This window comes from Cheilinus undulatus, linkage group 18 (genome assembly GCF_018320785.1).
Source record: "Cheilinus undulatus linkage group 18, ASM1832078v1, whole genome shotgun sequence".
NCBI classification, from domain to species: domain Eukaryota; kingdom Metazoa; phylum Chordata; class Actinopteri; order Labriformes; family Labridae; genus Cheilinus; species Cheilinus undulatus.
In genome coordinates, this window is record NC_054882.1 from 864723 (window position 1) to 890123 (window position 25401).

General features: G+C 40.7%; 1 protein-coding gene across 1 annotated transcript; it reads right to left on the reverse strand.

Annotated features, from left to right (window-relative positions):
* Nucleotides 1-1145: 1145 nt before the first annotated feature.
* psma3 (proteasome 20S subunit alpha 3) lies at nt 1146-24575 on the reverse strand. Its single transcript, XM_041813430.1, has 11 exons — nt 24439-24575; nt 15936-16018; nt 12501-12624; nt 11237-11338; nt 6916-6989; nt 6592-6664; nt 6223-6288; nt 5963-6009; nt 2793-2860; nt 2624-2688; nt 1146-1319 (listed from the first exon to the last, which is right to left on the reverse strand). The coding sequence occupies exons 1-11, from the start codon at nt 24457-24459 to the stop codon at nt 1275-1277; spliced, it is 768 nt and encodes a 255-aa protein (XP_041669364.1). The 5' UTR covers nt 24460-24575; the 3' UTR covers nt 1146-1274.
* Between the last annotated feature and the right edge of the window lie 826 nt (nt 24576-25401).

The window sequence follows — 25401 nt, forward strand, 5'->3', positions numbered from 1 at the left end:
CCATATATGTCACGTTCCTCCGTGGAGGTTATTTCTAAACAACACATGCAGACAGAGCTCAGTGATGGCTGACCGGGATAACGGCCCGTTCTGCTGGTGGTCTAGGACAGGTTTGTCATTTATTACCGATGTTTATGGAGTTTGTAGTTTATCACCCAGAGCTGTGTAACATAAATAATACACAGCCTCCTCAGACCTGAGCTTCGGTCTGAATTTATTTTAATTTCTCTCTCTCAGGAGGATCTGATCAGTTTAAAAGCTCAGGAAGTAGTTTAGACCAAGAATAAGGTCCCCAGGTCTCCCAAAGGTCCCCTTTCTGCAGAAAATCCAGACCTGGATCAGTTTTAGATCAGATGCTTGGTGCTGTTGGGCTCATTTTCTTAGATTTGACATTTCCACTAAAATTTCTAGGAAATTTTATTCCAAAATCCACAGAAACTCCTACAATTTCAAAGACATTAACTAAAATTTCTGTGAGAATCCTTAAACAGATTTTTTAAGTATCCCACAAAAACATTCCCATAAAAATTCCCCCCAAAAACTTCCATGTTAATTCCTGGAAAAAAAGTTAATTCCACAAATTATGAATGTATAGAAAGTCATTAAAAATCCTAACCAGTTACCCTAATTCTCATGAAAATTTCAAAGAAACTCGAGCCTAAAACTTCAAATGAGACTAACATAAACAAACACATAACGACAAAATTTAGAAGTAATTTCCCCAAACATTTTTATCAAATTCCCCCAAATTCCCATAAAAATCCTAAATTGACAGAGCTCTCTCGCTCTCTCTGGATCAGCTCTGGTTAAATGTTTTAAAGCTTTCATACTGTCTGATATCGACCCCTGAATAAACAGATTTGTCTGTTAGTGTCTGAGATGTTGACCTTGTCTGTGCATTATTCTAACAGCTACATACAGACAGCATTTCTCTACACAGCTGATATTCTAGTGGATTTATGGGAGGCTACAGGACCGGCAAAAACACGCCATGAGCATCAGCCTGGGGATTTTTAGATTGAAAATGTGTCTGTAAACGTGTTTAAAGATGTGAGAGAAATCAGCTACTGACTGATTCATCCTCATGTCTGAGTGTCTGTCCGTCTCCCTCTGAGATGAACACATTCACATTTCCAGGAGAAATATGTAGTACACAAACATTTATTTTCAAAGCTGAAATCCATCCAACCAAAGAAAAACAACCACGAGAAAGTTGATGAGCTATAAAACATAAAAAAGGCTTCAGATGAAGGGTGTGGGGTCCAGTGCTGAGTTTACATGTTGTCTTCATCAGAGTCATCCTCCTCCTCCAGAGAGTCCTGAAACAGAGACACCAGCATTAGAAGGAGAAAGCACACAGAGGGGCTGGGGAGGGGTGAGGTAGGGCTGAGGTAGGGCTGAGGTATGGGTGAGGTATGGGTGAGGTAGGGCTGAGGTATGGGTGAGGTAGGGCTGAGGTAGGGGTGAGGTATGGGTGAGGAAGGGGTGAGGTAGGGCTGAGGTAGGGGTGAGGTATGGGTGAGGAAGGGCTGAGGTATGGCTGAGGTATGGGTGAGGTAGGGCTGAGGTATGGGTGAGGTAGGGCTGAGGTATGGGTGAGGAAGGGCTGAGGTATGGGTGAGGTAGGGCTGAGGTATGGGTGAGGAAGGGCTGAGGTAGGGCTGAGGAAGGGGTGAGGTAGGGCTGAGGTAGGGCTGAGGAAGGGGTGAGGTAGGGCTGAGGTATGGGTGAGGAAGGGGTGAGGAAGGGCTGAGGTATGGGTGAGGTAGGGCTGAGGTATGGGTGAGGAAGGGGTGAGGTAGGGCTGAGGTATGGCTGAGGAAGGGCTGAGGTATGGCTGAGGTATGGGTGAGGTATGGGTGAGGTAGGGCTGAGGTATGGGTGAGGTATGGGTGAGGTAGGGCTGAGGTATGGGTGAGGTAGGGCTGAGGAAGGGCTGAGGTATGGCTGAGGTATGGGTGAGGTATGGGCGAGGTAGGGCTGAGGTATGGGTGAGGTAGGGCTGAGGTAGGGCTGAGGTATGGGTGAGGTAGGGCTGAGGTAGGGCTGAGGTATGGGTGAGGTAGGGCTGAGGTAGGGCTGAGGAAGGGCTGAGGTATGGCTGAGGTATGGGTGAGGTATGGGTGAGGTAGGGCTGAGGTATGGGTGAGGTATGGGTGAGGTAGGGCTGAGGTATGGGTGAGGTAGGGCTGAGGTATGGGTGAGGTAGGGCTGAGGTATGGGTGAGGAAGGGCTGAGGTATGGGTGAGGTAGGGCTGAGGTATGGGTGAGGAAGGGCTGAGGTAGGGCTGAGGAAGGGGTGAGGTAGGGCTGAGGTAGGGCTGAGGTATGGGTGAGGAAGGGCTGAGGTAGGGCTGAGGAAGGGGTGAGGTAGGGCTGAGGTAGGGCTGAGGTATGGGTGAGGTAGGGCTGAGGTATGGGTGAGGAAGGGGTGAGGTAGGGCTGAGGAAGGGGTGAGGTAGGGCTGAGGTATGGGTGAGGAAGGGGTGAGGTAGGGCTGAGGAAGGGGTGAGGTAGGGCTGAGGTATGGGTGAGGAAGGGGTGAGGAAGGGCTGAGGTATGGGTGAGGTAGGGCTGAGGTATGGGTGAGGAAGGGGTGAGGTAGGGGCCATCTGTGTCTTACCTTGGCGTATTTCTCGGCCTCCTCTCTGATGTCTTTGGGTACCAGCTCATGTCGTCCGTTTGTGACTGCAGGAAGGAGAAGGAGGGATTCAGACACTGATAGAAAACGAGGGTTTTTGATTGGCTAACAACAGGAAGAAGAAACAGATCAGCGACACAGACAGGCTCACCTTCACCGACCCAGCTGAGCTCCAGCTCAAACGCTTTATCCTTCACCTCGTCATGAACAATGTAGATTCTGGGAAAGAAGAAGAGGGAGGGTTAGGAACATCCTTATTGGACAGGCTGAGACAGTGGGAGGAGTCAGGAACAGAGCCGGTTTAAAGGATGTAACGTTTTCAGGCTTTAAAGGATGACATCGTCTTTAAAGGCAAGGGTGGAACGTTTACGGGCTTTAAAGGATAACATCGTCTTTAAAGGCAAGGATGGAACGTTTACAGGCTTTAAAGGATGACATTGTCTTTAAAGGCAAGGATGGAACGTTTACAGGCTTTAAAAGATGACATCGTCTTTAAAGGCAAGGGTGGAACGTTTACGGGCTTTAAAGGATAACATCGTCTTTAAAGGCAAGGATGGAACGTTTACAGGCTTTAAAGGATGACATTGTCTTTAAAGGCAAGGATGGAACGTTTACAGGCTTTAAAGGATGCCCTCGTCTTTAAAGGGAGGGATTGAACATTTACGGGCTTTAAAGGATGACAACGTCTTTAAAGGCAAGGATGGAACGTTTACGGGCTTTAAAGGATGAAATCGTCTTTAAAGGCCAGGATGGAACGTTTACAGGCTTTAAAGGATGACATCGTCTTTAAAGGCAAGGATGGAACGTTTACAGGCTTTAAAAGATGATATCGTCTTTAAAGGCAGGGATGGAACATTTACGGGCTTTAAAGGATGACAACGTCTTTAAAGGCAAGGATGGAACGTTTACAAGCTTTAAAGGATGACCTCGTCTTTAAAGGCAAGGATGGAATGTTTACAGGCTTTAAAAGATGACATCGTCTTTAAAGGGAGGGATGGAACATTTACGGGCTTTAAAGGATGACATCGTCTTTAAAGGCAAGGATGGAACGCTAGGGCTTTAAAGGATGACATCGTCTTTAAAGGCAAGGATGGAACGTTTACAAGCTTTAAAGGATGACCTCGTCTTTAAAGGCAAGAATGGAACATTTACAGGCTTTAAAAGATGACCTCGTCTTTAAAGGCAGGGATGGAACATTTACGGGCTTTAAAGGATGACATGGTCTTTAAAGGCAAGGATGGAACGTTTACAAGCTTTAAAGGATGACCTCGTCTTTAAAGGCAAGAATGGAACATTTACAGGCTTTAAAAGATGACCTCGTCTTTAAAAGCAGGGATGGAACATTTACGGGCTTTAAAGGATGACCTCGTCTTTAAAGGCAAGAATGGAACATTTACAGGCTTTAAAAGATGACCTCGTCTTTAAAGGCAGGGATGGAACATTTACGGGCTTTAAAGGATGACATGGTCTTTAAAGGAAAGGATGGAACGTTTACAAGCTTTAAAGGATGACCTCGTCTTTAAAGGCAAGGATGGAACGTTTACAGGCTTGAAAGGATGACATCGTCTTTAAAGGCAAGAATGGAACATTTACAGGCTTTAAAAGATGACCTCGTCTTTAAAAGCAGGGATGGAACATTTACGGGCTTTAAAGGATGACATCGTCTTTAAAGGCAAGGATGGAACGTTTACGGGCTTTAAAGGATGACATTGTCTTTAAAGGCAAGGATGGAACGTTTACAGGCTTTAAAGGATGCCCTCGTCTTTAAAGGGAGGGATGGAACATTTACGGGCTTTAAAGGATGACAACGTCTTTAAAGGCAAGGATGGAACGTTTACGGGCTTTAAAGGATGAAATCGTCTTTAAAGGCAAGGATGGAACGTTTACAGGCTTTAAAGGATGACATCGTCTTTAAAGGCAGGGATGGAACATTTACAGGCTTTAAAAGATGACCTCGTCTTTAAAGGCAGGGATGGAACATTTACGGGCTTTAAAGGATGACATGGTCTTTAAAGGAAAGGATGGAACGTTTACAAGCTTTAAAGGATGACCTCGTCTTTAAAGGCAAGGATGGAACGTTTACAGGCTTGAAAGGATGACATCGTCTTTAAAGGCAAGAATGGAACATTTACAGGCTTTAAAAGATGACCTCGTCTTTAAAAGCAGGGATGGAACATTTACGGGCTTTAAAGGATGACCTCGTCTTTAAAGGCAAGGATGGAATGTTTACAGGCTTTAAAAGATGACATCGTCTTTAAAGGGAGGGATGGAACATTTACGGGCTTTAAAGGATGACATCGTCTTTAAAGGCAAGGATGGAACGCTAGGGCTTTAAAGGATGACATCGTCTTTAAAGGCAAGGATGGAACGTTTACAAGCTTTAAAGGATGACCTCGTCTTTAAAGGCAAGAATGGAACATTTACAGGCTTTAAAAGATGACCTCGTCTTTAAAGGCAGGGATGGAACATTTACGGGCTTTAAAGGATGACATGGTCTTTAAAGGCAAGGATGGAACGTTTACAAGCTTTAAAGGATGACCTCGTCTTTAAAGGCAAGAATGGAACATTTACAGGCTTTAAAAGATGACCTCGTCTTTAAAAGCAGGGATGGAACATTTACGGGCTTTAAAGGATGACATCGTCTTTAAAGGCAAGGATGGAACGTTTACAAGCTTTAAAGGATGACATCGTCTTTAAAGGCAAGGATGGAACGTTTACAGGCTTTAAAGGATGACCTCGTCTTGGCATCATTAGCAAGGTTCTGTCACATGATGCTGCATTGCTCAGGGGCTGTCAGGACACAGTACTCTTTGTTGTCAGGCTGATTTTGTCCCTGATGCTCGCATTAATGAGGGAGCAAGCTGAGGTGTTTCAACATCTGATCAGGATCCTATTGGTCACCTCCCTGTGGAGGTCTTCCAGGTACATCAAACTATGAGGAGACCCCAGGGCCAGCTGGAGGGGTAGCATGTCCTGTCTGGCCTGGGAACAGCTCTGGTTAGAACTGAGAAACGATGCCAGGGAGAGGGATGTCTGGGTTGACTTGGCCTGACCCAGAGGAGTGCCAAAGATGGATACGGCCATTTTCTGTCTCTCTGGTTAAAAATCTGTAGTTTTTAAATCTGGGTCTGTAGTTTTTAAAGCTTTGGATGTTTTAAGACTGAGCACTAAAATGATGCCTGTATTGTTTAAAGCGTGCTGTATTTGTGTGAAATGGTGTTCCATCTCTCCTTAGAGTGAAGTTTATCATCACTACCATCATTAGTAAGGATTGTCAGGAGCTCAGTGTCAATAAAGTTTATTTAAAATGTTGTTACTCACATTTTAGCAACCTCTTTGACCAGCTCCCGGCACGTCATCTCCTTCATCTACACACAGACACAGCGGGTTAGAGTCAGCCCATAAATCAGCATGAAGAAACTCCATCCATCCTCCTCCATGGTGTCAGTAAAGATGGCAGACTAGATCTGACCTCTCATTCTGAATCCCTCATCAGAGCTCAGCCTGATTAGTCTGAATACATCTGGTTAAAACTCTGATGGCTGTTGAGGTTTGAGCAGGACGTAGAGGTTCACACTCACCTGCAGCTTCTCGATCTCTGTCTTTGCTGCCTGTTTGGCTTTCCCGATGGCACATCCCCAGTAACCCTGGAAACAGACAGACAGGGCTTACTGGGCAGACTGGGACAGTTTAGGCTGAGTGTTGTTGGGGGTCTAAGGCATCAACATTTACACTAAAAAGGGCTGAATTTAATGGAAATATTCCTTTAAAATCCACACAGATTCCCTTAAATTTCCATGAATATTCCTGAATCCGTTGCAATTTTTCCCAACATTTTAAGCAAATTCCTAATCACTCGTTAATGATGAAAACAAACTTTAATGGACTCAGTTTTTTCATGCTTCCATCCAGGGTCTGAGGGGTTAAACCAGACGGACTACCAGACTCACGTATGAGATCCCTGATGGGTCGACCATGTAGAGCTGAGGACCGTCGTCTTTGTCGTACGAGCCCAGGATGAAGCTGCAGGCAAACATCATCATCATCATCATCATCAAAAGAGCAGAGGAAGACTAGAGGTTTCATAAATAACAGTCCTCTCTGACACAACAAACCAATCACTGAGCTCCTTCAGAACAAAGACTCTCCAGGTGAGAGGCTCAGGTTCAGCTCAGGGATTGGTCCGATGGCCACGAGGGAAGTCGTCATCCCTCCACGTTATAAAGGCTCCGCCCTCAGTCATGTGAGTGTAATCAGCAAAGATTCAGACTCACCTGCAGCCGAACGGCCGCACGGCGCTGTAGAGCGTGTAGGCGTGGACATACATGGCCACTCTGTCTGACAGGTGCTGCAGACACAGGAAGACACCGTTAGCTTGGCATTACGCTAACACAGGGGAAAATCATTAGCTTTATTTTATCGGTAATTATCTGTCCCAGGAAATTATCGACCGATATTGCATGTATTTTACATATTTTTATTATCCTGATAATAAACTATTAACAGATTTATTTTTGGGCCTTTTCATGCCTTTATTTGATAGAGGAAGGACAGTGGATAGACTCGGAAACAGGGAAGAGAGTGGGGAGAGACATGCGGTAAAGGGCCACAGGCCGGATTCGAACCCGGGCCGCGCCTTAAACCACTCGACCATCTGTGCTCCCCAGTCCTGGAGTTTTAACACAACTGATCTCACAAGTCATTTAAAGGTCATCATCCTGACGATGCTAAACCTAGCGTTAGCCGCGGGCATTAGGACCTAGCCAAAGGCTAATACGAGGCAGAGCGCTGATTCAGCAGGAACTGGAAACTGCAGAAAGTTCGTCAGAGCCAAAAGACAACACTAATAGAGACAAAACCAGTCTGCCAGTCTCCGGATCCTGCTCTCACACACGCTCTGATGACGTGGTTTATCAGTCTGATCCACGTTAGGAACAGAAGCTTAGCTACAGACCACGCTGGACTTCACACTTTAACCTGTCTCTGATGTGACTTATGCCAGTGCATCTTTTTAATCTTTATGTAAAACATCAGCTCTATTTATTCCTGATTTAAGCAGCAAAATCAAAAACAGACCCCAAACATCTCCATGTGTTAATCCTGACAGCCTGTTATCATTGGTTTCTGTCTGATTTCACCACTTGTCAGGATACTCTCATTTATTTCGAGAGAAAACCCACATCAGCTGTTTGTGTGTGTTTGGTACACAAATGAACTAAAAAAGTAACAGCTCTAGGTTCAGAATAGTTTTTTAATGTAAACATGAGTGATGTCAGTTAGACTGAGTTATAAATATCTTTGTTCCACCCTTTGCCAGGTGGAGCTGCACACAAGCTGCTCGCCTTCAAAACACAGAAGTCTGCGCTGTGAGAAGCAGCGAAAACGGGACAAAAGCGGACCAATATCTGCCTAAATGGGAAATATTTGGACTTGAAGGAGATCCAAACTGTTTCCTGGTCTGTGGATGTTGGTATCTGACCACAAATCCAGTTTCCTGACGTTTATCTGGATGATTTTAGGAACACAAAGCAGAGCCTGAAGGCTCACATCAGCCTGATCCATCCATGATGGATGAGAAACTAAATTAATGCAGAAGTTTGTGAATACGAAGCCTTAGAACAGTTCATTCTCATCAGTAACTAGTTATTAATCTACGTCTTACTTTAGGTAACCTGTGGAAACATCGCTCTGTGGTTGTTGGACGTGTTTGTAAAACTTCAGGCTGCAGACTATTTTACAAGATCAGCGCATGTACTGACAGGGTCAACATCATTAAGATGTACCTTACCTAGACTGGTGATACTGAGTCAGTGCTGGATCCTCCTTAACTAGACTGGTCTAGATCCATACTGAGTCAGTGCTCTGATCCTCCTTAACTAGACTGGTCTAACTCATCCTGATACTGAGTCAGTGCTGGATCCTCCTTAACTAGACTGGTAACAGCTGTTGATAGTCAGTGCTGGATCCTCCTTAACTAGACTGGTCTAACATATCCTGATACTGAGTCAGTGCTGATCCTCCTAACTAGACTGGTCTAGCGTATCCTGATACTGAGTCAGTGCTGGATCCTCCTTAACTAGACTGGTCTAACGATCTGATACTGATGCGCTGGATCCTCCTTAGCAGACTGGTCTAATATCCTGATACTGAGTCAGCGCTGGATCCTCCTTACCTGGACTGGTCTAACGTATCCTGATACTGAGTCAGTGCTGGATCCTCCTTACCTAGACTGGTCTAACGTATCCTGATACTGAGTCAGTGCCTTTAACTAGAGACTGGTCTAACGATCAGATTCACTGAGTCAGTGCTGGATCCTCCTTAACTAGACTGGTCTAACGCATCCTGATACTGAGTCAGTGCTGGATCCTCCTTAACTTGACTGGTCTAACGTATCCTGATACTGAGTCAGTGCTGGATCCTCCTTAACTAGACTGGTCTAATCCTGATACTGCTGAGTCAGCGCTGGATCCTCCTTACCTGGACTGGTCTAACGTATCCTGATACTGAGTCAGCGCTGGATCCTCCTTAACTAGACTGGTCTAAGATCTGATACTGAGTCAGCGCTGGATCCTCCTTAACTAGACTGGTCTAACGTATCCTGATACTGAGTCAAAGCGCTGGATCCTCCTTAACTAGACTGGTCTAACTGATTTCCTGATACTGAGTCAGCGCTGGATCCTCCAATACTCAGACTGGTCTAACGGTATCCTGATACTGAACTCACTGGATCCTCCTTAACTAGACTGGTCTAACGAGCCTGATACTAAGCCAGCGCCTGGATCCTCCTTAACCTAGACTGGTCTAACGGTCTAACGTCCTGATACTGAGTCAGCGCTGGATCCTCCTTAACCTAGACTGGTCTAACGTGGCCTGATACTGAGTCAGTGCTGGATCCTCCTTAACTAGACTGGTCTAACGATCCTGATACTGAGTCAGTGCTGGATCCTCCTTAACTAGACTGGTCTAACGAGCCTGATACTGAGTCAGCGCTGGATCCTCCTTAACTAGACTGGTCTAACGTATCCTGATACTGAGTCAGTGCTGGATCCTCCTTAACTAGACTGGTCTAACGTATCCTGATACTGAGTCAGTGCTGGATCCTCCTTAACTAGACTGGTCTAACGTATCCTGATACTGAGTCAGTGCTGGATCCTCCTTAACTAGACTGGTCTAACGTATCCTGATACTGAGTCAGTGCTGGATCCTCCTTAACTAGACTGGTCTAACGTATCCTGATACTGAGTCAGTGCTGGATCCTCCTTAACTAGACTGGTCTAACGTATCCTGATACTGAGTCAGTGCTGGATCCTCCTTAACTAGACTGGTCTAACGTATCCTGATACTGAGTCAGCGCTGGATCCTCCTTAACTAGACTGGTCTAACGTATCCTGATACTGAGTCAGCGCTGGATCCTCCTTAACTAGACTGGTCTAACGTATCCTGATACTGAGTCAGCGCTGGATCCTCCTTAACTAGACTGGTCTAACGTATCCTGATACTGAGTCAGCGCTGGATCCTCCTTAACTAGACTGGTCTAACGTATCCTGATACTGAGTCAGCGCTGGATCCTCCTTAACTAGACTGGTCTCACGTCGCCTGATACTGAGTCAGTGCTGGATCCTCCTTAACTAGACTGGTCTAACGTAGCCTGATACTGAGTCAGTGCTGGATCCTCCTTAACTAGACTGGTCTAACGTAGCCTGATACTGAGTCAGTGCTGGATCCTCCTTAACTAGACTGGTCTAACGTAGCCTGATACTGAGTCAGTGCTGGATCCTCCTTAACTAGACTGGTCTAACGTATCCTGATACTGAGTCAGCGCTGGATCCTCCTTAACTAGACTGGTCTAACGTATCCTGATACTGAGTCAGCGCTGGATCCTCCTTAACTAGACTGGTCTAACGTAGCCTGATACTGAGTCAGTGCTGGATCCTCCTTAACTAGACTGGTCTAACGTAGCCTGATACTGAGTCAGTGCTGGATCCTCCTTAACTAGACTGGTCTAACGTAGCCTGATACTGAGTCAGTGCTGGATCCTCCTTAACTAGACTGGTCTAACGTAGCCTGATACTGAGTCAGTGCTGGATCCTCCTTAACTAGACTGGTCTAACGTATCCTGATACTGAGTCAGCGCTGGATCCTCCTTAACTAGACTGGTCTAACGTAGCCTGATACTGAGTCAGTGCTGGATCCTCCTTAACTAGACTGGTCTAACGTATCCTGATACTGAGTCAGCGCTGGATCCTCCTTAACTAGACTGGTCTAACGTAGCCTGATACTGAGTCAGTGCTGGATCCTCCTTAACTAGACTGGTCTAACGTATCCTGATACTGAGTCAGTGCTGGTTTTTGTCAGCTGACCTGAAGTTTCCTAAAAGGAGCTCTTAGATTAAATGTAGATTTATGGTTTTATTTTCTAGTTCCACAGTGTTTCAGTGTGCTTAATCCTGATCCTTGGTAGTGCTGAATCCATCTTTTCTATCTGTACCCGGGTGAAGGGTGAGTCCGGAACTAGTCAAACAGGCTCAGACCGTGTCTGGGTTTTCTGGTGTGACCCCCTGCACTATGTCCAACAGCGTCCCCTCAGCAGACTCACCTTCAGGGGAATGTCATGTCCGTAGTTCGATCTGAAGCTGGATGCCTCTTCTCTGGCGACATCGGCGAGGGAGCGGGCGTCAGCTAACAGGCCCGCTACGGCCTAGAGAGAGCGGGGGGGGGGGGGGCAAGAGAAAAAGAGAGACTTTAAAAATAAAGTCCACAGCTCCAGGGTGGAGTAAGGGCAGATGGGGGAGTAAACATGGTCTAGGGTACATAAACATGGTCTAGGTCAGTGGTTCTCAAACTTTTTTTGCCCAATGCACACCTAACATCCAGCCAAGTTTTCAAGGCACACCATACTCATTTCCATGCAAAACTACCTAACGTGTTAAAAAATCATTTCCTAATATTGACTTAATCTGTTCATTACGATGGCATCTAATGTCTAATATAAGCCAAATGACAGATAATTATCATGACATTGTCTACTGGCTGATTTTTTTTCTTTTGTTATTGGTGGGTCTTCCTCATTAACAGCTCTTTGGGGTTTTATACGCTCAACGATCCATTTCCCCTTGATTTCCCTCCATCACAAACCTCCGTCAATCAAGCCCTTTGATGTGTTTCGTTCTAACAATCCCCCCACCTTCTGATTTAACAAACTGCAAAGACGGCGTTCCTTTTAAGGTGTTACAGGGATTTTTAAATTAGGTGAATAGAATTTGCAGCCGTACATGAAAATAAATGTTTATAAAATACTGATCATGTAAATTAAAAAAAAATCAATCATGTGTTGCCAAATAGTTGTAAATATGACTTCCAGTAGCAAAAAAATCTCACGCACACCTAGACTCGCCTCAAGGCACACCTGTGTGCTACAGCACACCTTTTGAGAACCACTGGTCTAGGGTACGGTCCAGGTGGGTAGTAGGGTTACCATGCTTGTGCTGTGGCAGTCCCAAGGGTCTGAAACCCACGGGTGGTCTCTAGGTGTATTAGAGGAGGTGATCCTGAGGAGGATCCTTAGCACCCTAAATATGCCTAAACCTTCTGCACATGGCTGAAGACAGGATCAAAATACTTTAGTTCTTCAGCCACATGGGACAGATCCTGGTGTGAGCGGGGACCCAGGAGCCAAGGCTCAGAGGATCACAGAAGATGAAATTATTAATTCATAATTTTAAAAGTGTTAACAAACTTAGGGCACAGGTGGTTATTTATGGTTAAAGGCAGAGGTTAAAGAGTTAAATGTTTTTAAGTTTCTAATGGTTAAAGAGGCCCAGAAATAAAGACTGTGGTCAGTGCTGGAGTTCTGTGGTTACCATGCCAACGTGTCTGTCGATGTTGAAGATGCGTTTGTTTGATCCCTCCTCATAGAGTTTGGACAGAACCAGCTTCTCCACCCCGAACACCACGCCGTCCTTACAGCGGATCGCTATGGCCGTGCTGAAGACGAAGACGACAACCAGAGGGTTAGAGAACAGGTGATCAATCAGACTGATCAGTTACGGAACAGGTGATCAATCAGACTGATCAGTTACGGAACAGGTGATCAATCAGACTGATCAGTTACGGAACAGGTGATCAATCAGACTGATCAGTTACGGAACAGGTGATCAATCAGACTGATCAGTTACAGAACAGGTGATCAATCAGACTGATCAGTTACGGAACAGGTGATCAATCAGACTGATCAGTTACAGAACAGGTGATCAATCAGACTGATCAGTTAGAGAACAGGTGATCAATCAGACTGATCAGTTAGAGAACAGGTGATCAATCAGACTGATCAGTTAGAGAACAGGTGATCAATCAGACTGATCAGTTACGGAACAGGTGATCAATCAGACTGATCAGTTACGGAACAGGTGATCAATCAGACTGATCAGTTAGAGAACAGGTGATCAATCAGACTGATCAGTTACGGAACAGGTGATCAATCAGACTGATCAGTTACAGAACAGGTGATCAATCAGACTGATCAGTTACAGAACAGGTGATCAATCAGACTGATCAGTTACAGAACAGGTGATCAATCAGACTGATCAGTTAGAGAACAGGTGATCAATCAGACTGATCAGTTACAGAACAGGTGATCAATCATTCCTCATGGATGCAGTCATGATATGTTTTTAACAGACAAATAAAAAAACGTATTTTCTGTCATTATTATTATTATTATTATTATCATTATATTGTTCTTCTTCTTATTATTATTATCATTATTATTATTATTATTATTATCATTATATTATTCTTCTTCTTATTATTATTATTATCATTATATTATTCTTCTTCTTATTATTATTATTATCATTATATTATTATTATTATTATTATTATTATTATTATTATTATTATTATTATCATTATATTATTATTATTATTATCATTATATTATTATTATTATTATTATTATTATCATTATATTATTATTATTATTATTATTATTATTATTGTTATTATTATTATTATCATTATATTATTATTATTATTATCATTATATTATTATCATTATATTATTATTATTATCATTATATTATTATTATTATTATTATTATTATTATCATTATATTATTCTTCTTATTATTATTATTATCATTATATTATTATTATTATTATTATTATTGTTATTATATTATTATTATTATTATTATTATTATTATTATAATTATATTGTTATTATTATAATTATTATTATTATTATTATCATTATATTATTATTATTATTATTATCATTATAGTATTCTTCTTCTTATTATTATTATTATTATCATTATCATTATATTATTCTTCTTCTTATTATTATTATTATTATCATTATATTATTATTATTATTATTATTACTGTTATTGTTATTATATTATTATTATTATTATTATTATTATTATCATTATATTATTATTATTATTATTATTATTATTGTTATTGTTATTATATTATTATTATTATTATTGTTATTATTATCATTATATTATTATTATTATTATTATTATTATTATCATTATATTTTTATTATTATTATTATTATTATTATTATTATTATTATCATTATATTATTATTATTATTATTATTATTATCATTATGATTACTTTTATCATTATTCTGCATGGATGCAGTGATAATAACAATATGTTATTGGTCTGATGTTGACAGACCAATAATTAAAGCTATTTTCTCTTATCTATAGCCGTGTTTCCATCAGGGGGTTCGCTTTGATCCAGTTCGGTTTGGTATGGTTTGGTGGGCGGGGCTGTAAAAGCATGCATGTCACAGACAGCGCGAGTCAGCTGTTACAGCTGCAGAGTTATAAAAAGGATGAGTGACAGAAATCAGTAGGAATAAACAGTAAACAGCTTTATTTCAGCTGAAGGGCTTTTTTTGTAAATAACTCCATCCTAATGATGTGAACATCTGTCAGTCCAGATCCTCAGCTGATGAATACGTGTACAGAGACGGTCTGAGTCGTAACGCTACGTTAATATGTGAATATATCTAGTCTAGAGCAGTTTATACGACAAAACATGAAAGTTTAGAGCTCTACTGTGAGAATTCACCACATTAATAATAAAGTTAAAGTTCAGCTGGTGTTAAAATCAAACTAGATTGAGTCAGAAACCCGGGATGCGCTGATCTGGTTTTAAAATAGTCTGCAGCCTGAAGTTTTACAAACATGTCCAACAACCACAGAGCGATGTTTCCACAGGTTACCTAACGTAAGACGTAGATTAATAACTAGTCACTGATGAGAATGAACTGTTCTAAGGCTTCGTATTCACAAACTTCTGCATTAATTTAGTTTCTCATCCATCATGGATGGATCAGGCTGATGTGAGCCTTCAGGCTCTGCTTTGTGTTCCTAAAATCATCCAGATAAACGTCAGGAAACTGGATTTGTGGTCAGATACCAACATCCACAGACCAGGAAACAGTTTGGATCTCCTTCAAGTCCAAATATTTCCCATTTAGGCAGATATTGGTCCGCTTTTGTCCCGTTTTCGCTGCTTCTCACAGCGCAGACTTCTGTGTTTTGAAGCCCGGAGGCGAGCAGCTGAGTCACGCGCTGACGTGACATCAGTGCAGCCCCTATTGTTGTGTGCAGCTCCACCTTTTTGGTACGGGTAGGTAAGACTGGCACCCCTACGGAAGGGTGCCGAAAAGTGGGACGGTACGGGTCGGTTTTTTGGGACCCTTTCCAACTTTTGCTCTATGGAAACGCAAAAAAATGCGTGCCGTTCCACACCGAACTGAGCCGGACCGCTCAGTGGAAACGACCTACATCTGTGCTCTGTGTTGGTGGTGCAGATGTTCTCAGGCTAATAAAGCTGACTCAGTCTGATCAATAATGAAGCAGACTGATGTTGTCTGTAGACTGGATGTGTATTGTTTGAGCTGTAAGGGTTCTGTTGGCTTTTTTAGATGTTTCTAATCCAGTTTGCTGCGTTCCTGTGGCTGGATCTACTGTAAATACTGCCATAGTAACTACTGTCCCTTTAGACAGCGCTGCTCTTTAAACATCCTCTAAATGGTGCTGCTATTCTTCACACAAACTCAACATTTCATCTGAAACCCTCTGAGGTTAGAGCTGGACTATCATGTCCAGGTTTGTAGGATCCAGAGTGAAACCCTCAAACATGTAGCTACAGACGTCTGTGGAAATGTTCTTGTTAACGCTCACAGGCTGCTGACGCTGTGATCCACCTCTCTGCTCTGATTTAATCCCTGATAAAGACTGCTCTGCTCAGTGATGACAGACCTGCTGTTCTCCACCGCCTTCATGGCGTACTCCACCTGGAACACTCGGCCATCCGGAGAGAAGGTGGAGGCCGACAGGTCATACTGGAGGGGATGGACAGGAAGGAGAGCACATACCAGTTATTATTATTATAATATCAGGACCACATTTACACAATTTATACAGACAAAACACCAGAACCACATCAGTTATCCTCAGGGTTATCTCAGCGTGTAGCCTCATCATATTAGTCTAATATTTAACCTCTGTTTATTATAACGGTTCATCACTCCAGTCTCATCCACCCTCATCAGTTAGAGAACACTAAATAAGACCTGAGAGTTCAGTCTGCCTTCAACACTGATAATTAACCAGATACCAAGGAAATTCATCTATTTCCATTTCCTGATTATCTGACTGAACCTTTATTGATCCTTAACTTTTCAAAACTCACACTGAGTCTTTTTGTCAAATTCCCTAAAAATCTGAGTGAATTTACGACCAACATGAGATTAAAACATGAGCTAATGTTGTTTTCTGTGCTTTAATTCATTCACAATCAGAGAAGTTTCCATCTTTATCCTGAACTTTCTCTGAATTTAACAGAATAATCAAGCCCTGGCTCTATTCAGACTCATTAAAGCTTAACGAGTTCATCTGCCTGTTAGAGGGTGAAACTGAAGCTGACGCTGAGTTTAAACCAGAGTTTAACTAAAACCAGAGTTTAACTAAAGCCGGAGTTTAACTAAAGTCGGAGTTTAACTAAAGCCAGAGTTTAACTAGAGCCAGAGTTTAACTAGAGCCAGAGTTTAACTAAAGCCAGAGTTTAACTAAAGCCAGAGTTTAACTAGAGCCAGAGTTTAACTAGAGCCAGAGTTTAACTGAAGCCAGAGTTTAACTAGAGCCAGAGTTTACCTAGAGCCAGAGTTTAACTAAAGCCAGAGTTTAACTAGAGCCAGAGTTTAACTAAAGCCAGAGTTTAACTAAAGCCAGAGTTTAACTAGAGCCAGAGTTTAACTAGAGCCAGAGTTTAACTAAAGCCAGGGTTTAACTAGAGCCAGAGTTTAGCTAAAGCCAGAGTTTAACTAGAGCCAGAGTTTAACTAAAGCCAGAGTTTAACTAAAGCCAGAGTTTAACTAAAGCCAGAGTTTAACTAAAGCCAGAGTTTAACTAAAGTCGGAGTTTAACTAAAGCCAGAGTTTAGCTAAAGCCAGAGTTTAACTTAAGCCAGAGTTTAACTAAAGTCGGAGTTTAACTAAAGCCAGAGTTTAACTAAAGCCAGAGTTTAACTAAAGCCAGAGTTTAACTAAAGCCAGAGTTTAACTAAAGCCAGAGTTTAACTAGAGCCAGAGTTTAACTAAAGCCAGAGTTTAACTAAAGCCAGAGTTTAACTAGAGCCAGAGTTTAACTAGAGCCAGAGTTTAACTAAAGCCAGGGTTTAACTAGAGCCAGAGTTTAGCTAAAGCCAGAGTTTAACTAGAGCCAGAGTTTAACTAAAGCCAGAGTTTAACTAAAGCCAGAGTTTAACTAAAGCCAGAGTTTAACTAAAGCCAGAGTTTAACTAAAGTCGGAGTTTAACTAAAGCCAGAGTTTAGCTAAAGCCAGAGTTTAACTTAAGCCAGAGTTTAACTAAAGTCGGAGTTTAACTAAAGCCAGAGTTTAACTAAAGCCAGAGTTTAACTAAAGCCAGAGTTTAACTTAAGTCGGAGGATAACTAAAGTCGGAGTTTAACTAAAGCCAGAGTTTAACTAAAGCCAGAGTTTAACTTAAGTCGGAGGATAACTAAAGTCGGAGTTTAACTAAAGTCAGAGTTTAACTAAAGCCAGAGTTTAACCAAAGCCAGAGTTTAACTAAAGTCGGAGTTTAACTAAAGCCAGAGTTTAACTAAAGTCAGAGTTTAACTTAAGTCGGAGGATAACTAAAGCCAGAGTTTAACTAAAGCCAGAGGTTAACTAAAGTCAAAGGTTAACTAAAGTCGGAGTTTAACTAAAGTCGGAGGATATTTTAAGTCGGAGGATAACTAAAGTCTGAGGATAACTAAAGTCAAAGGTTAACTAAAGTCGGAGTTTAACTAAAGTCAGAGTTCAACTAAAGTCGAAGGATAACTTAAGTCGGAGGATAACTAAAGTCGGAGGATAACTAAAGCCAGAGTTTAACTAAAGCCAGAGTTTAACTAAAGCCAGAGTTTAACTTGAGTCGGAGGATAACTAAAGTCGGAGGTTAACTAAAGTCAGAGTTTAACTAAAGTCGGAGGTTAACTAAAGTCAGAGTTTAACTTAAGTCGGAGGATAACTAAAGTCGGAGGATAACTAAAGTCGGAGTTTAACTAAAGTCGGAGTTTAACTGAAGCCAGAGTTTAACTAAAGCCAGAGGTTAACTAAAGTCAAAGGATAACTAAAGTCGGAGTTTAACTAAAGTCGGAGTTTAACTAAAGCCAGAGTTTAACTAAAGTCAGAGTTTAACTAGAGCCAGAGTTTAACTAAAGCCAGAGTTTAACTAAAGCCAGAGTTTAACTAAAGCCAGAGTTTAACTAAAGCCAGAGTTTAACTAGAGCCAGAGTTTAACTAGAGCCAGAGTTTAACTAAAGCCAGAGTTTAACTAAAGCCAGAGTTTAACTAAAACCAGAGTTTAACTAAAACCAGAGTTTAACTAAAGCCAGAGTTTAACTAAAGCCAGAGTTTAACTAAAGCCAGAGTTTAACTAAAGCCAGAGTTTAACTAGAGCCAGAGTTTAACTAAAGCCAGAGTTTAACTAAAGCCAGAGTTTAACTAAAGCCAGAGTTTAACTACAACCAGAGTTTAACTAGAGCCAGAGTTTAACTAGAGCCAGAGTTTAACTAAAGCCAGAGTTTAACTAAAGCCAGAGTTTAACTAAAGCCAGAGTTTAACTAGAGCCAGAGTTTAACTAAAGCCAGAGTTTAACTAGAGCCAGAGTTTAACTAGAGCCAGAGTTTAACTGAAGCCAGAGTTTAACTAGAGCCAGAGTTTACCTAGAGCCAGAGTTTAACTAAAGCCAGAGTTTAACTAGAGCCAGAGTTTAACTAAAGCCAGAGTTTAACTAAAGCCAGAGTTTAACTAAAGCCAGAGTTTAACTAGAGCCAGAGTTTAGCTAAAGCCAGAGTTTAACTAGAGCCAGAGTTTAACTAAAGCCAGAGTTTAACTAAAGCCAGAGTTTAACTAAAGCCAGAGTTTAACTAAAGCCAGAGTTTAACTAAAGTCGGAGTTTAACTAAAGCCAGAGTTTAGCTAAAGCCAGAGTTTAACTTAAGCCAGAGTTTAACTAAAGTCGGAGTTTAACTAAAGCCAGAGTTTAACTAAAGCCAGAGTTTAACTAAAGCCAGAGTTTAACTTAAGTCGGAGGATAACTAAAGTCGGAGTTTAACTAAAGCCAGAGTTTAACTAAAGCCAGAGTTTAACTTAAGTCGGAGGATAACTAAAGTCGGAGTTTAACTAAAGTCAGAGTTTAACTAAAGCCAGAGTTTAACCAAAGCCAGAGTTTAACTAAAGTCGGAGTTTAACTAAAGCCAGAGTTTAACTAAAGTCAGAGTTTAACTTAAGTCGGAGGATAACTAAAGCCAGAGTTTAACTAAAGCCAGAGGTTAACTAAAGTCAAAGGTTAACTAAAGTCGGAGTTTAACTAAAGTCGGAGGATAACTTAAGTCGGAGGATAACTAAAGTCTGAGGATAACTAAAGTCAAAGGTTAACTAAAGTCGGAGTTTAACTAAAGTCAGAGTTCAACTAAAGTCGGAGGATAACTTAAGTCGGAGGATAACTAAAGTCGGAGGATAACTAAAGCCAGAGTTTAACTAAAGCCAGAGTTTAACTTAAGTCGGAGGATAACTAAAGTCGGAGGTTAACTAAAGTCAGAGTTTAACTAAAGTCGGAGGTTAACTAAAGTCAGAGTTTAACTAAAGTCGGAGGATAACTAAAGTCGGAGGATAACTAAAGTCGGAGTTTAACTAAAGTCGGAGTTTAACTGAAGCCAGAGTTTAACTAAAGCCAGAGGTTAACTAAAGTCAAAGGATAACTAAAGTCGGAGTTTAACTAAAGTCAGAGTTTAACTAAAGCCAGAGTTTAACTAAAGTCAGAGTTTAACTAGAGCCAGAGTTTAACTAAAGCCAGAGTTTAACTAAAGCCAGAGTTTAACTAAAGCCAGAGTTTAACTAAAGCCAGAGTTTAACTAGAGCCAGAGTTTAACTAAAGCCAGAGTTTAACTAAAGCCAGAGTTTAACTAAAACCAGAGTTTAACTAAAACCAGAGTTTAACTAAAGCCAGAGTTTAACTAAAGCCGGAGTTTAACTAAAGCCGGAGTTTAACTAAAGCCGGAGTTTAACTAAAGCCAGAGTTTAACTAGAGCCAGAGTTTAACTAAAGCCAGAGTTTAACTAAAGCCAGAGTTTAACTAAAGCCAGAGTTTAACTAAAACCAGAGTTTAACTAAAACCAGAGTTTAACTAAAGCCAGAGTTTAACTAAAGCCAGAGTTTAACTAAAACCAGAGTTTAACTAAAACCAGAGTTTAACTAAAGCCAGAGTTTAACTAAAACCAGAGTTTAACTAAAGCCAGAGTTTAACTAGAGCCAGAGTTTAACTAAAGCCAGAGTTTAACTAGAGCCAGAGTTTAACTAGAGCCAGAGTTTAACTAAAGCCAGAGTTTAACTAAAGCCAGAGTTTAACTAAAGCCAGAGTTTAACTAGAGCCAGAGTTTAACTAGAGCCAGAGTTTAACTAGAGCCAGAGTTTAACTAGAGCCAGAGTTTAACTAAAGCCAGGGTTTAACTAAAGCCAGAGTTTAACTAGAGCCAGAGTTTAACTAAAGCCAGAGTTTAACTAGAGCCAGAGTTTAACTAGAGCCAGAGTTTAACTAGAGCCAGAGTTTAACTAGAGCCAGAGTTTAACTAAAGCCAGAGTTTAACTAGAGCCAGAGTTTAACTAAAGCCAGAGTTTAACTAGAGCCAGAGTTTAACTAGAGCCAGAGTTTAACTAGAGCCAGAGTTTAACTAAAGCCAGAGTTTAACTAGAGCCAGAGTTTAACTAGAGCCAGAGTTTAACTAGAGCCAGAGTTTAACTAAAGCCAGAGTTTAACTAAAGCCAGAGTTTAACTAAAACCAGAGTTTAACTAAAGCCAGAGTTTAACTAAAGCCAGAGTTTAACTAGAGCCAGAGTTTAACTAAAGCCAGAGTTTAACTAAAGCCAGAGTTTAACTAAAACCAGAGTTTAACTAAAGCCAGAGTTTAACTAAAGCCAGAGTTAAACTAAAGCCAGAGTTTAACTAAAACCAGAGTTTAACTAAAGCCAGAGTTTAACTAAAGCCAGAGTTTAACTAGAGCCAGAGTTTAACTAGAGCCAGAGTTTAACTAAAGCCAGAGTTTAACTAGAGCCAGAGTTTAACTAAAGCCAGAGTTTAACTAGAGCCAGAGTTTAACTAAAGCCAGAGTTTAACTAGAGCCAGAGTTTAACTAGAGCCAGAGTTTAACTAAAGCCAGAGTTTAACTAAAACCAGAGTTTAACTAAAGCCAGAGTTTAACTAAAACCAGAGTTTAACTAGAGCCAGAGTTTAACTAAAGCCAGAGTTTAACTAAAGCCAGAGTTTAACTAGAGCCAGAGTTTAACTAGAGCCAGAGTTTAACTAAAGCCAGAGTTTAACTAGAGCCAGAGTTTAACTAAAGCCAGAGTTTAACTAAAGCCAGAGTTTAACTAAAGCCAGAGTTTAACTAAAGCCAGAGTTTAACTAGAGCCAGAGTTTAACTAAAGCCAGAGTTTAACTAAAGCCAGAGTTTAACTAAAGCCAGAGTTTAACTAAAGCCAGAGTTTAACTAGAGCCAGAGTTTAACTAAAGCCAGAGTTTAACTAAAACCAGAGTTTAACTAAAGCCAGAGTTTAACTAAAGCCAGAGTTTAACTAAAGCCAGAGTTTAACTAAAGCCAGAGTTTAACTAAAGCCAGAGTTTAACTAAAGCCAGAGTTTAACTAAAGCCAGAGTTTAACTAAAGTCAGAGTTTAACTTAAGTCAGAGTTTAACTTAAGTCGGAGGATAACTAAAGTCGGAGTTTAACTAAAGCCAGAGTTTAACTAAAGCCAGAGTTTAACTAAAGCCGGAGTTTAACTAAAGTCGGAGTTTAACTAAAGCCAGAGTTTAACTAAAGCCAGAGTTTAACTAAAGCCAGAGTTTAACTAAAGCCAGAGTTTAACTTAAGTCGGAGGATAACTAAAGTCGGAGTTTAACTAAAGCCAGAGTTTAACTTAAGTCGGAGGATAACTAAAGTCGGAGTTTAACTAAAGTCGGAGTTTAACTAAAGCCAGAGTTTAACTAAAGCCAGAGGTTAACTAAAGTCAGAGTTTAACTAAAGCAAGAGTTCAACTAAAGTCAGAGGTTAACTTAAGTCGGAGGATAACTTAAGTCGGAGGATAACTAAAGTCGGAGGATAACTAAAGCCAGAGTTTAACTAAAGCCAGAGTTTAACTAAAGTCAGAGTTTAACTAAAGCAAGAGTTCAACTAAAGTCAGAGGTTAACTTAAGTCGGGGGATAACTTAAGTCGGAGTTTAACTAAAGTCGGAGTTTAACTAAAGTCGGAGGATAACTAAAGCCAGAGTTTAACTAAAGTCAGAGTTTAACTAAAGTCGGAGGATAACTTAAGTCGGAGGATAACTAAAGCCAGAGTTTAACTAAAGTCAGAGTTTAACTAAAGTCGGAGGATGACTTAAGTCGGAGGATAACTTAAGTCGGAGGATAACTAAAGCCAGAGTTTAACTAAAACCAGAGTTTAACTAAAGTCGGAGGATAACTTAAGTCGGAGGTTAACTAAAGTCAGAGTTTAACTAAAGTCGGAGGTTAACTAAAGTCAGAGTTTAACTAAAGTCGGAGGTTAACTAAAGTCAGAGGTTAACTTAAGTCGGAGTTTAACTAAAGTCGGAGGATAACTTAAGTCGGAGGATAACTTAAGTCGGAGGATAACTAAAGCCAGAGTTTAACTAAAGTCAGAGTTTAACTAAAGTCGGAGGATAACTTAAGTCGGAGGATAACTAAAGTCAGAGTTTAACTAAAGTCGGAGGATAACTTAAGTCGGAGGATAACCAAAGTCGGAGGATAACTAAAGTCAGAGTTTAACTAAAGTCGGAGTTTAACTAAAGTCAGAGTTTAACTTAAGTCGGAGGATAACTAAAGTCGGAGTTTAACTAAAGTCGGAGTTTAACTAAAGCCAGAGTTTAACTAAAGCCAGAGGTTAACTAAAGTCAGAGTTTAACTAAAGCCAGAGTTTAACTAAAACAAGAGTTCAACTAAAGTCAGAGGTTAACTTAAGTCGGAGGATAACTTAAGTCGGAGGATAACTAAAGTCGGAGGATAACTAAAGCCAGAGTTTAACTAAAGCCAGAGTTAAACTAAAGTCAGAGTTTAACTAAAGCAAGAGTTCAACTAAAGTCAGAGGTTAACTTAAGTCGGAGGATAACTTAAGTCGGAGTTTAACTAAAGTCGGAGGATAACTTAAGTCGGAGGATAACTAAAGCCAGAGTTTAACTAAAGTCAGAGTTTAACTAAAGTCGGAGGATAACTTAAGTCGGAGGATAACCAAAGTCGGAGGATAACTAAAGTCAGAGTTTAACTAAAGTCGGAGTTTAACTAAAGTCAGAGTTTAACTTAAGTCGGAGGTTAACTAAAGTCAGAGGATAACTAAAGCCAGAGTTTAACTAAAACAAGAGTTCAACTAAAGTCAGAGGTTAACTTAAGTCGGAGGATAACTTAAGTCGGAGGATAACTAAAGTCGGAGGATAACTAAAGCCAGAGTTTAACTAAAGCCAGAGTTTAACTAAAGTCAGAGTTTAACTAAAGTCGGAGGATAACTTAAGTCGGAGGATAACTAAAGCCAGAGTTTAACTAAAGTCAGAGTTTAACTAAAGTCGGAGGATGACTTAAGTCGGAGGATAACTTAAGTCGGAGGATAACTAAAGCCAGAGTTTAACTAAAGTCAGAGTTTAACTAAAGTCGGAGGATGACTTAAGTCGGAGGATAACTTAAGTCGGAGGATAACTAAAGCCAGAGGTTAACTAAAGTCAAAGGTTAACTAAAGTCGGAGTTTAACTAAAGTCAGAGTTTAACTTCAGTCGGAGGATAACTAAAGTCGGAGTTTAACTAAAGTCGGAGTTTATCAGAGGAGTTCAGTACTGATGCTAACAGCTAGCCTCCTCTCTGCTTACATCTCCTTATTCCTGGTTTTAATGATGAGGGAATATTTATGTGAATGAGAACCAACCAGAACCAGAGTGTGAATTATTCTCGTTAACATTATTTTCATGTTAAATTAGTCTTGAACTTTTAATTCTGTCTACTTTCAGTTTCAGTTAGCATCGTTAGCTTCAGGCCTCGATGTGACTCAGCAGGCTAACAGGCTAACAGGCTAACAGGGTTAAACTCAGAGATATCCCGGACTAAAGCGGATAATTCTAACTTTAAATGATTGAACCGGGTAAAATGAAACGGTCTCGGCAGAGTTAAAGCCCAGTTTAAGCTCACAGAAGCAGAGAATCACTCACCCCGGTACCGATGGAGCTCATTTTAACTATGTGGATGTGGAGCCCGTGGACACTTTACCGACTGCTGCTGCGCATGCGCGTCAAGACCGTCACAGCAGAACAAGAGCTTCCGGCTGCTGCCTTCACAATAAAAGAACCAGTGGCGACAAAATCTAACTTTGAAGGGGAAAAATGAAGACTCTTTCCTTTAAACTAAAATAAACCGGAGCCTCTTCGCTCAGCTTCCTCCTCTGGGGATTTTCACACCAGGTCAGATAAAGAAATGAATAAATAAAGAAGTAAATAAAGAAATAAAGAAATTCTAACGTGTCTGTCATCAGCGTCCATCTCCTCAGACCTGAGCCTTTGTTCGGACGTCATCTTTAGTTTCTCCCACGGTCTGATAAGTTAAAACACCAGTCTTTAGTTAAACAGGAATTTCTGGGAAATTTTCCTGTCCAAAACTAAAACAGTCCCATAGTTTAAAAAAATATTTTTAAGATATCCCATGAAAAGTACCCAAATATTTCTTTAGATAGTCCTCTAATCTTTCAGTGAAACTTCTTCATAAAGCCTGAAAATTCCCAAAAAGAATTTCACCAAAAATTCCACACAAATTCCTGAAAAGTTGCAAGCAAATTTCCCCTTATGTTTTTTTTTACAAATTCTAGAAATTTTTGCAAAAAAATCCTCAAAATTCCATGACAATGATGGAAACATCCCACCCCACCCCTAAAATTTTCTAAGAAAAAATCCTAAAAATTTCAAATGACATTCCTTACCCCAAATTCCCAGTCCAAGTCCCAAAAAACTGGTAATAAATTCCCCATATTCCCTTGAAAATGCATAGAAAACTGAAATAAAATCAAAGCAATGAAACTCTCCAAAATATACAAACATATCCTCTAAATTTCCATAAAAATACTTTGATAACTTCCAAACAAATTCCCTAAAATATCCAAACAGCAGATTATCCCAGCAGTT